This window comes from Abramis brama, assembly GCF_963993115.1.
Source record: "Abramis brama genome assembly, chromosome: 11".
Classification (NCBI taxonomy): Eukaryota; Metazoa; Chordata; class Actinopteri; order Cypriniformes; family Leuciscidae; genus Abramis; species Abramis brama.
The window spans coordinates 40711502-40724357 of NC_139973.1; the positions used below are offsets into that span (position 1 = coordinate 40711502).

The 12856-nt window shown below is 41.1% G+C and overlaps 2 protein-coding genes across 3 annotated transcripts in view; one reads left to right on the forward strand and one right to left on the reverse strand.

The window, feature by feature from the left end:
• The window catches only part of mbd5 (methyl-CpG binding domain protein 5), a 33014-nt gene extending 24653 nt beyond the window's left edge, over positions 1 to 8361 (reverse strand). The window contains exons 1-2 of the mRNA XM_084129963.1: positions 8066 to 8361; positions 4422 to 4972 (exon numbers count right to left, since the gene is read on the reverse strand). Of these exons, the coding sequence (XP_083986089.1) occupies positions 4422 to 4528 (107 nt within the window). The 5' untranslated portion in view covers positions 4529 to 4972; positions 8066 to 8361. The remainder of the gene's footprint in view (positions 1 to 4421; positions 4973 to 8065) is intronic.
• A 1026-nt stretch (positions 8362 to 9387) lies between these two features.
• LOC311092591 (mpv17-like protein) overlaps positions 9388 to 12856 on the forward strand; it is a 6488-nt gene continuing 3019 nt past the window's right edge. Inside the window, exons 1-3 of one of the 2 annotated variants that reach the window (XM_084129415.1) lie at positions 9388 to 9884; positions 10217 to 10287; positions 10395 to 10424. In XM_084129415.1, the coding sequence (XP_083985541.1) occupies positions 9581 to 9884; positions 10217 to 10287; positions 10395 to 10424 (405 nt within the window). In that variant the 5' untranslated portion in view covers positions 9388 to 9580. The remainder of the gene's footprint in view (positions 9885 to 10216; positions 10288 to 10394; positions 10425 to 12856) is intronic. The other variant, XM_084129414.1, reaches the window with a different exon arrangement.

Here is a 12856-nt window from a genome sequence, read left to right on the forward strand (position 1 = left end):
TTCAAAAACATTAAAAATAGTAATGTTTCCAAACTTTTGACCTGTACTGTATCTTTTGAGAGCCTGATTACAGAAACAAAAGTCTCACCATTAAAATCCATGTCCCAAACACACAATTATAATGTTCTCATAATTTTCTGTAGCCGATATGACAGACTTGTGCTGCACTTCACTGTATTTTCCTTTTTTGAAGTGATTCCAATCATATTTCAAGCAATTCAAAACCATCATGGCGAAGCTGAAGTGTCTCAGCTGAAGGAAATAATCCATTATTTATCAGCTTTAATATATCTGCCAAATTTTCTTATCGGGCCGATAACGATAACATAAAAAAATGAACAAATATCGTCCGATACCGATATGGCGGCCGATATATCGTGCATCCCTATTTGCAGAATTGATTGTTATGTTCCTGTTTATCAGGGTGAAGCTGCTTTATATAAAGACCTGCAGAAATAAAGGTGACTTGACAAATACAGTAAAGACATCAATCTATAAAAGTAAAAAGAGACACTTTAGTTTTGACAAATAATGTCAAAAGTGTCTGGAGGACTTTCTGAAATGGCATGTTTCACACAGGGTCCAGACTGAACACACTGAAAGAGAGCAGCTTTGAGCGAGTCAGAGGCTTGTCACGATCATGAATTATGAGCCGACGATTAATTGTCATACAAGAAATTGCAATTAGCTTCTGTTTTGTTCATGCCACTTACAGTGTCAGCCTCAGGGCCTAAAACCAACTTTTTGCCACTCCTGCCAATGGCCGGTGAATTAAGAAAATGTACCGGCTGTTAAACAGTTTTTGCAAAAACAGGCATTAATAAGCAGAGCACTTCCAATCGGTGACTCGCTCCTTATGACACCGACATTTCAGATACCAGTGAAAGTTCACAATTTTCTATTTCAATTTTAATACCACAGCTAAAACTACTAGCCGGCTAACTAATATACATTTAAAACATTACTAAAGAAAAGTAAACAGTCAGTAATAAAATAAAAACACAATCAAATTAAAAGCAAAAGCACATATAAATACAATATAATAAAGATACAAATGAAATAAACAGTGCTTTTCAGGTTAGTCTAACAGTAGTTTTCAGGTACAGGAATTTAATAAATTAAGCACATGTAAAACAACACTGCATAACCTTAAATTTATCAATTAAACATCCTAATCCTTATTAAAGTTACAAAAGTTATTTTTTCAAGAGCAGCGAGTGATTTTAACTTTGTCCTTTGTTGTTTGATTAACATTAAAAACACAGACCGCTGCAGGAATATGCGGCTACTGTCACTTTAAGAGCGAATGCACAGATCTAATAGACTGTTACTGATGCAAATGCGTTTATTTTCTCAACTGTTTACGTTCAGGATAGACATAACCGACTGTATCTGCGTTTCCATTACCCTACAAATTGCGCAAATTGAAATTGCGAATTGAAAATACGCCCAATGGAAACACGTCAATTTTGCAAAAACTCCCATTTATCACAAAAAAGTTTCAGGCAATTCGAAAAGGAAATATTTTGCAAAACTGCAATGGAAACAGTTTTTGCACATTTACAGGTCAGCTGACGTAGATGTGTTGGACAGAATACGAGAGAGTTCTTTATTACATTCATAAAAGACAAAAGAATTACAGGAATACTGGATTCTAAACCTCAAAGAAATGCCACAATCAAGACCTCGAAGCAGATCTGAGGGAGAAACACCCAGAAACTCCTCATATGAGCCGCTCACAGTCGTTCCTCACCATTAATGATTGGAAAACACACATACGTCTCCTTATATTAATAATAATGGCCAGTGCAGCGGCTGGGATATAGTACATAAACCTACCAATGTCCGTTGCCATGGTTTTTGGAATGATTTTACTTATTGCGAGAGGAAAAATGAAGTTTTAGTCACATAACATCAGTTAATGGAAACGCCATCATTTCACATTCGTTTTTTGTCGACATTTAGAGAAAAAAAAAAAAATTCGCAAAAGTTTTGCGCAAATCTGGAATGGAAGATTTGTGTTTGTGTTTACTAGGATACTCAATATTGTTTGCCATAATTTATGATGGATCACAGAGCCAGGAGATTTGAAAGACCTGTCAAACTATCGTTGTGGCAAAACAGTGAAGGTGTATTTCACACAGGACACATTTCTGCGGTTAAAAACACGAGACTCTCGTCTAGAGACACGTTTTTAAAAAGCTGAACTTCTTTAATCTTGAGCGAGATGCTGCAAAAGACGTGAGATGCGAGGGCAACGGTTAAAGACGTCCGTCTAGCGCATGTTTACATAGAAAAACAATGGCACATTGTGAACCAGTTGAATAAAAATTTGATAATACAGGCATTTGCGAACTGCACACACCATATGAAGAGTTCAAGAAGACATAAAGAAATAACAAACGGCATCACATATCATTTATGCAAAGATATGGCGCCCGCAAATATCGCCAGTAAAGCCGGCTTCCAAAACATGACACAAGTATGTGTGCAAGGAAAAATTGTTTCGCACAGCATTATTATGGAAGCTTGTTTCCGCCACAGAATAAATAAAAAAGGTAACTGCGATTTTTTACCTCACAATTGCATAATATAAAGTCAGAACTGTGAGATATAAACTAGGAATTCTGAGGAAAAAAGTCAGTCTTTTTTTCATTAGAATTGGACTTCATAACTTGCAATTGTGAGTTTATATCTCACAATTCTGAGAAAAGATGTCTGAATTGCGTGATATAAAATCGCAATTGCAAGATGTAAACTTGCAATTGTGAGATAAAAAGTTGCAATTATCTTTTAAAATGTTTTATTCTGTGGCGGAGACAAGCTTCCATACAAAAAAAATAAATAAATCGATCCACGGCTTGTAAGAAATATTTATGACCAGTAAATTTTGGCAGGTGAGGCAAAAATTAATTTGGACCCTGCTAATGCAAGTCAAGCATCTTAATGATGCAAAATTCACTTTTATATGGTGTTTGCAGTGTGTGGACACAACCACCATACAATGAAGAAAATCCATTCACTCCTCACTTTTTAATCCTAAAAAACAAACACTCAATCAAGCCGTTTGCATTTTCTGAGCACTATGATGTCATATTGCGGGTGAGCAGTTGCTCATTATCATTTAAAGAGACATGCACCGAAACGGGTCGCTGTGAACAGAGCTGTGTTTGAGGAGGTAAAGGTGAGTTGTTTTACACAACCATTGACGAATTATGTTACGTGAAGTATGTTACAAACTTGACATGAAGACCCTGAAGAATCATACCAACTTGTGGAAAATGGGCATCCGATGACCCCTTTAAAACATGCTAGCAATGTGCTAATGCATGCTTGAAACATGTTAACAACATGCTAAAACACATTGTTAACATGAATTAGCATGTTGCTAACATGAAATAGCACATTGTTAATATGATTTATGTTTATGCACATTGCAAACATGAATTAGACATTGCTAGCATGAATTAGCATGCCGCTAGCATGTTTTAACACGTTGCTAACATGAATTAACACATTGTTTGCATGAATTTGCATTTTTTTTTACACATTGTTAACCTGAATTAACGTGTTGCTAGCATGAATTAGCTTGTTGTTAGTATGTTTTACACGACCATTGAGGAATTTTAACCAAAGTATGTTACAAACTTTACATGAAGACCCTGAAGAATCATTCCAACTTGTGGAAAATGGGCATCGGATGAACCCTTTAAAACATGCTAGCATTGTGCTAATTCATGCTTGAAACATGTTAACAACATGCTAAAACACATTGAATGGCACATTGTTAGCATGATTTATGTTTTAGCACATTGCAAACAATGAATTAGACATATCTAATATGAATTAACACAAGGTTTGCATGAATTTGCATTTTTCTTACACATTGTTAACCTGAATTAACGTGTTGCTAGCATGAATTAGCTTGTTGTTAGTATGTTTTACACAACCATTGAGGAATTTTAACCAAAGTATGTTACAAACTTTACATGAAGACCCTGAAGAATCATTCCAACTTGTGGAAAATAGGCATCGGATGAACCCTTTAAAGGGGTTTCCATATAAAAGTGAATTTTGCTTCCGATGACCCCTTTAAAACATGCTAGCATTACGCCAATTCATGCTTGAAACATGTTAACAACATGCTAAAACACATTGTTAACATGAATTAGCATGTTGCTAACATGAAATAGCATGAAGACCCTGAAGAATCATACCAACTTGTGGAAAATGGGCATCGGATGAACCCTTTAAAACATGCTAGCATTGTGCTAATTCATGCTTGAAACATGTTAACAACATGCTAAAACACATTGTTAACATGAAATAGCATACCCTGAAGAATCATACCAACTTGTGGAAAATGGGCATCCAATGAACCGTTTAAACATGAGGATAAAGTGCATGGAGTGAGAACACACCTGATATACAGGACCCCCGAGGCCTCCACCTTTCGCTGCCAGCCGATGGGCACCTGGGCGAGATGTCCTCTGCCGTCCCCACCCTCCCTTTCTTTACCTCCATTCATTTTTATGGACCAGAGCAAAACTCCTCGTGAGAGATCACACGCTCTTCTCTGTCCCGACACAATGTCTCATTCTGGCGCTCAGAAGAGGGAAGACGGAGCACAACTTTCCCGGGACCGCAGTGAGACGGGCTCACAGCGCAGACCCGCCGCGAAACGGACTCATCACTTTTCCACTCGACGCAGACAGGACCTCCGCGGCTAGAGTCCGACCAATCAAAGCCATGAGAAAGAAGTCTGAAAGCGCTTCTGATCTTGACATAAAAGCACCTCAAATGACTAGACGCATGGAAGAGTTGCAGCTCCCAGCAGGCAGTGGGACCGGCGGGTCCAGGTCATGTGACGTGTCTTCACAGTGGACCGCACACGTCACGTTCTCTCGGCAGGTCTTTAGATGCGCTGCTCATCGTGGACCGTTTAGATGCAGCTCGCGGAAATTCATGGTTCCTAAAAGAGAGAGAGTAAATATTATAATCCAAACACTTATTAGATCGGATCTTTCGTCCACACGCTCCTCTCAAACCTGCGTTATATGAAAACTACAGTGCGTTTCTGCTCAACACACCGTAATGATCTGAGAGCGGAAGACTTCATCCAAACGCTGCCGTGAGACTCATTAATGAAGTCAGTGAATCTGTGATCATGGTCATATTCTCAAACCTTCAAAATGCAACTGAAAGGAACAAAATGTCATTTGGTTTCTTTCTTTATCTTTCTCTCTTTCTTTCTTTCTTTCTTTCTTTCCCTTGTAAAGCCATGCCAGCTTCTATGGCTATATTCCAGGTTTAGTTACTCAATTTAAAAATAAATAAGTCAAATAATAAAAAAAAAATTTCTAAAAACCTTAAAGGCTCGTTCACTTGAAGGACGATATCGATAAATATACTTCTAAAATCGTTCTAAATGTAAAAGAATAACAGAGTCCACACCACAACTATCACGATAGAAACTATATCATCGGAATCACTTTCAGAATGATTTTTCCGACAGCCAATCAGAATCCATCCTGCGTTAAAGCGCTCGAGCATTTAAAGAGACAGACGACAGAATGTTATCATTGTTAGTGTGGACAGTTTCAACTCAAATCTGAAGCAGCGCAACCGTTTCAACATTAATAATCAGAAATGTTTCTTGAGCATCAAATCATCATATCAGAACGATTTCTGACGGATCATGTGACACTGAAGACTGGAGTAATGATGCTGAAAATTCACAGGAATGAATTATATTTTACTAAATTTTACCGACCCCAATCTTTTGAGCAACTCAACTAAGGTGAGCTCTGATTGGTCAGGACAGATTAGCAAGAGATGAAAGATGAAATGTCGCACAGCAGACCTTTATAACGCGAAGGCATCATCAGCATGAGTAAATAACACTTCAAAAAGACATTTGAACAAGATCATGCTGAAATCCTGGATGAATTTAGGGCACTTAATAAACAGTAAGGCTGCGTTCAGACCGCAGGCTAAAGACGACCAAACCAGATTTATTTTGCTCACACCTGATGTGACTCAGATCTGTTTCTCCCATGACAGTGAGAGCGGCTCAAACCACATGGATCTTTTCCGTTCAGATTTATGTCACTTCCATGTGTGATACAGGTCAGATGTTTCGCAATGCGTCCTCCGTCACATCAGAACTCATGCAACTTTTATGTCTAGAGCAACATTCATCACAAATCTGAGCTCATGGGAGTCCCATTTTACATAGCCGATGTTATCAAGACAGCTGTGAAAGATCGTCAGTGAAGGACAGTGATGTGTCAGAACTACAGTATTCCAGACACAGCTCTTTATACAAAGCAAAACACGAGGGCTCGTATTATCAAAGGTTTAAAAACTCTGCTCTTCTTCTTCGCATCCTCGTCATTGTTATTTTATATTGCCTGCGCATTCATTCGCTTCCACGGCAGATCACGCCACACATACACACGCAATCACTTACTTTATTGTTCCCCGTGTTTACCTCTGCATGACAGCGCGCCGCGTGACGTCTTTTTACTCGTTCTTTTGTGCATGCAAGTCAGTTCAGGATCATGATCTGTTCACACTGGAATCTGATTTAAAACAACAAATTGAACAGCTATACAAAAAAACAGATCTGAGCAGTGTGAACGTAGCCTAAGCTTTTCTAATCTGAAGCACAAACAACAGGCCGACTGAATCAAGAACTGAGATCTGAATTCACTCCTGAACATCAGCAGTGTGAACAGGTCTGAGTCCGGATCACACAAACCTCAACGCTGGACTTGGAGAAGACACGGCCACATTCATGAGAAGACGAGCAGTGTGTGTGTGTCACTGTGTTGCTGACTCACTACAGGTCTGAATGAGCAGCACACACACACACACACACACACCTGCAGAAGCTGCACGCGTGCTGTCAGAGGAGATTCTGACAAGAATGAAACCCATTACCTGAGCAATCAGGTGCTAATCTGCCCAAACTACACTGAAACTGAAGGACAACACACCAGAGATGACACAGTGTGATCATACACACAAGCTGTGTCCCAAATTACGCACTATACACTCAACTGTATGAATTATACAATATTTTGTCATTCATTCAACATCGATCCTTCACTAAGTAAAGCTGTCGAGTGCATCCAACATTCAACACTTTGCTTTTTCGGTTAATTAAGTGCATCATCCTATACATTACGCAAAAATGGCATAGAATAGTGTACAAGTATGCAAATTAGGACAGACCTACAGAGTCCAGCTGTTGTGCCCTGCGGTGACCCTTAAAGAGGTCAGAGGTCATTCACTACAATGTGTGCTGACTGAACAACATCAAAAATGACAATGTTATCAGCTCACAAAGCACAGAGAAACATCCACAAGTTAAACGACAACAGGACAAAATACAGTACGTGAAAAAGACACAGAACGTCTTGATCATTACATGAGTGTTGTATTAGACACATCAGGGGTGTGTGTGTGTGTGTGAGAGAGAGAGAGACACACTCCAGGTGTTGCCTACCTGTCATTAACATGACATAAGATGATTCCCATCTCGGCATTCAGGTTTATCCACCGACTGATAGCTGTAAATACTGTGGTAATCACACTGATATATGAGTGACAGTTGTACTGACAGTAAAATAATGTGAGTTTCAGATGTGATCAGACTCTCTCTCTTGAAGATACACTGACAGAGATGCAACTGTACACGTCCTGCTCACACACTTGTGTGCTTGTATCACGACAAACATCACATTCACTCATTTCAGCATTTACTGATGACAACACTAACCCAGAGCAGATAAATGGCCCACAGCTAAGGCTAAAGCTAGCCCGAGATGATGTCGAAGAGCATCAGAGGTCGGATCGCGGCTCAGCACAGGCTCGGCTCGGTTCGGTTCGGGATGAAGCTCTGGGCTCATTATGGCTGCGGGTGAATCCGAGCGAGCGCACACGCGCGCGCACGCACACACATACACACACACACACACACATACATATACACACAGCTAACTGCTAACCTAAACAACACACGCGCAACAAACATACAATCACACGTACACAAACGTACCTGCTCGCGTGCGGGCCGGAAACACTCTTTTAGCGGATTTACACTCAAATGTGTCGCCGCGGCCGAAGCACAGCAGCAGCGGCTCGATCTACCTCATAACACCCGCCACACGCATCGTTTCTGTCCGCTGGAAGCTCCCAGGAGGATAATAACGGAGGAAGAGTCCGCTCGGGTTTGTTTCACATCGACTCTGAGCGTTTAAAAATAAAAACAAAACGTCCACAAGCATCAACACATCCGCTGCTCTTCTGCGCTCGGGATGGAAAGATGGAGCTCCGCTGTGCGCATGCGCCCCTGACAGCGACCACAATGCACCGGGGCATGACGGGACACACGAATGAGTTCGGCCATGTAGCCTGTGTGTTAAATGTTTCATGAGAACATTGATGCCTCGTTAATTAATATGATTCATACATGTAAAATAAAAATAAAATAAAATAAATAAATAGGCCCCTAAAAAAACCTTTATGCTCAGCTGTGTCAGTGTCCTTTTCATTTGCATCCCATACATACAATATTTACAGAATATAGATTGTAAAATTCAAATAAATTGATATCGGTTTTAACAGTTCATGGTTATTACAATTCACATGTATTTGTATAGCGCTTAGTTACACATCGTTTCAAAGCAGCTTTACAGAAAGTGCATGATCCACATTACAATTTAGAGTGATCTGTAATCAGAGGAAACTGTCTAAGTTAAGTATTTCAGAAATGTACATATACAAATCACAGTTAGCTAAAAATGTATTAATTTAAAAAATGTAATAATTTAAGGCAGAAACAATGAGCTCATTGAAGCAATGAATACACCATTATTACACCAATATAAAATTAATAATATTTCAAATAACTCAAAAACTCAAGGAAAACAAACTAATATGCTATACTTTCTTCTTGTTTATTTAAAAAAAAACATAATTAAAAATGTAAAGTACTTAAAACGGCAATCGAATTAATGTTTATTAAAAATATTAACTTAGTCTATGTCAAGTAGGAACGAGTGGTTGATGGTAAAGTCCGCCCTCTCTGGCAGTGTTTCTTCGTGTATTTATTTTAAAAAAGAAAAGGAAGGTCTCAAACTTTATGTTCCTCTGGTAGAATATTAAATAGTGCATTACTGTCTTTGTCTGCCAATCGTTTGCCTTTTATTCTTGCTCCTTGCTATCTAGTTAGTTAGATAGTGTTTATCCTAGTGCTTGTGTCTTGTGTTATTGGTTGTTCCCGGTTTCGTGTTGTACACAAGAATAAATCATTAAATAAGCAATAAAAATAAAAGAAAGTTTGCAGCCCGATTTACTCCCTTTCGGTTGAGTGGGCGTGACGATAGGGTGGTTCTGCGCATGCGCGCCTCGCGCTCTCGGTTGCCCTTCCAACTGAATACTGTCAATAGACACACAGTACATTAGAGTTTTCATAAATATAAGGATCTTGGAACAGCGTTGAGGATCAAACCAAATTTCATCTCAACTGTTCGTGGATCATTGTTGTTGTTAATGAAAGGCCGCAGCTGAGATGCGCGACGCGCTGTTGACGCCTGTCAGACGCTTCCCGTGGGCGACTAATGTGACTCTGTACGGGTGCCTGTTCGCGGGCGGCGATCTCGTGCACCAGCGCTTCTCTCGGAAGGAACAGGTGGACTGGTCGCACACGAGAAACGTGGCGGTGGTCGCGTTCAGCTTTCACGGCAACTTCAATTTCTTCTGGATGCGGTTCCTGGAGCGACGCTTCCCCGGTAACGCGTTGCGAGCGGTGATGCAGAAGCTCGTGCTGGACCAGACGCTCGCCGCGCCGCTCGCCATCAGCGCGTTCTACACAGGTGAGCACAGGTGACTGACTGACAGGTCTAATGACGTGAGATGTGTTGTGATGATGTCATACACAGGTGACTGACTTACAGGTCTAATGACGTGAGATGTGTTGTGATGATGTCATACACAGGTGACTGACTGACAGGTCTAATGACGTGAGATGTGTTGTGATGATGTCATACACAGGTGACTGACTGACTGACTGGTCTTATGACGTGAGGTGTGACATAAGATGTGTTGTGATGATGTCATACACAGGTGAGCACAGGTGACTGACTGACTGACAGGTCTTATGACGTGAGGTGTGACGTGAGATGTGTTGTGATGATGTCATACACAGGTGTGAGTTTCATGGAGGGCAGAGATGAGATCCTGCAGGACTGGAAGGAGAAATTCCTCAACACGTACAAGGTGAGTCTGCAGGCGTCATTTATACGGATCTGTAGTTTTGCTGGTAAATGTCAGATTGTTAAGGCAGCAGGATAGAGTCACACAACTGTGTTTGTTTCTCTGTGCAGACCGGGCTGATGTACTGGCCGTTTATGCAGGTAAATCACACTCACAACACTTTCTCACAGTTAAAGGTACAGTAAGCGATTTCTGAGAAACATTGTTGATATTTGAAATCGACAAAACAAACACGCCCCTAGCCAAAACAAACACGCCCCTAGCCAAAACAAACACACGCCCCTAGCCAAAACAAACACGCCCCTAGCCAAAACAAACACGCCCCTAGCCAAAACAAACACGCCCCTAGCCAAAACAAACACGCCTCTAGCCAAAACAAACACGCCCCTAGCCAAAACAAACACACCTCGCCAAAAATGAACACACACCTAGCCAAAACGAACACGCCCCTAGACGAACACGCCCCTAGCCAAAACAAACACGCCCCTAGCCAAAACAAACACACTCGCCAAAAATGAACACACCCCTAGCCAAAACGAACACGCCCCTAGACGAACACGCCCCTAGCCAAAACAAACACGCCCCTAGCCAAAACAAACACGTCCCTAGCCAAAACAAACACGCCCCTAGCCAAAACAAACACGCCCCTAGCCAAAACAAACACGCCCCTAGCCAAAACAAACACACCTCTAGCCAAAACAAACACGCCCCTAGCCAAAACAAACACACTCGCCAAAAATGAACACACCCCTAGCCAAAACGAACACGCCCCTAGCCAAAACAAACACACCTCTAGCCAAAACAAACACGCCCCTAGCCAAAACAAACACACTCGCCAAAAATGAACACACCCCTAGCCAAAACGAACACGCCCCTAGCCAAAACAAACACGCCCCTAGCCAAAACAAACACGCCCCTAGCCAAAACAAACACACCTCTAGCCAAAACAAACACGCCCCTAGCCAAAACAAACACGCCTCTAGCCAAAACAAACACACCTCTAGCCAAAACAAACACGCCCCTAGCCAAAACAAACACGCCCCTAGCCAAAACAAACACGCCCCTAGCCAAAACAAACACGCCCCTAGCAAAAACAAACACACTCGCCAAAAATGAACACACCCCTAGCCAAAACGAACACGCCCCTAGACGAACACGCCCCTAGCCAAAACAAACACGCCCCTAGCCAAAACAAACACACCTCTAGCCAAAACAAACACGCCCCTAGCCAAAACAAACACGCCTCTAGCCAAAACAAACACACCTCTAGCCAAAACAAACACGCCCCTAGCCAAAACAAACACGCCCCTAGCCAAAACAAACACGCCCCTAGCCAAAACAAACACACCTCTAGCCAAAACAAACACGCCCCTAGCCAAAACAAACACACTCGCCAAAAATGAACACACCCCTAGCCAAAACGAACACGCCCCTAGACGAACACGCCCCTAGCCAAAACAAACACGCCCCTAGCCAAAACGAACACGCCCCTAGCCAAAACGAACACGCCCCTAGCCAAAACAAACATGCCCCTAGCCAAAACAAACACGTCCCTAGCCAAAAGAATCACACCTCTATCTTGATAGCTCCGCCCCCAAATTCACGAAAATACGTAATCATTGCCGTACGCGAGTCTAGTTCCAGTGGAAGAGTGACCTCTGACCCGACGTGTGATGCAGGAGTAGCGTAAGCTCAGGTGAGAGCAGACGCCTCTCGCGGTTATAACAACAAACTCAAGTCCCCAAACTCATTTTTCGAATTACAATTTTTTCTAATTCGTGACCGGTGTTATGCTCTATCCTCTTCGCTTCTGATCATGTGTCGGGTCAGAGGTCACTCTTCCACCGGAACTAGACTCTCGTACAGCTGTTACCGGAAGCCAGTGATTATAGTTTATAAAGTTATAAATATGTTTTTTTTACATAAACGCTTGGCTTTGCTTCAGAAGGCCTTCATTAACCCCTAGAGTCGTGTGGATCACTGTTATGATGGATGAGCTTTTTTGGGCTTCAAAATCTCAGGCTCCATTCTCTCCCATTATAAAGCTTGGAAGAGGCAGGATATTTTTAAATATAACTCTGATTATTATGTTCGGCTGAAAGAAGAAAGTCATATACACCTAGGATGGCGTGAGAGTGAGTAAATTATGGGATAATTTTCATTTTTGGGTGAACTATCCCTTTAAGGAAAGAGATTAAAGCTTTTGGGGGGAGGGGTTCTTTAATAATTAAAAGGGATTTAAGGGAATAAAGAAAAATAGATAATTCTAGGTTTAATTGAAGTTGTGAACTAATCAATTTAAACTATTTGTAAATAATATTTTATTCTAAAATATGCACACATTCACTCTTATTAGTATGTGTGTGTCAAAAACAAAAAATGTTTCTTCTCTCATCGTGTTCAGTTATGAATGATTAAATCATGTAAATGAGATCATTCGCTCTGTGAACAGTAAGCCCCGCCTTCTCTGATTTGATTGGCCATTTCAATCATTCTGACAGTGACGAGCGCTGAGGCAGAGCAGCCTAAATAACTTTTAAATAATTTTGTTATCCTTGGGGAAAGTTACTTT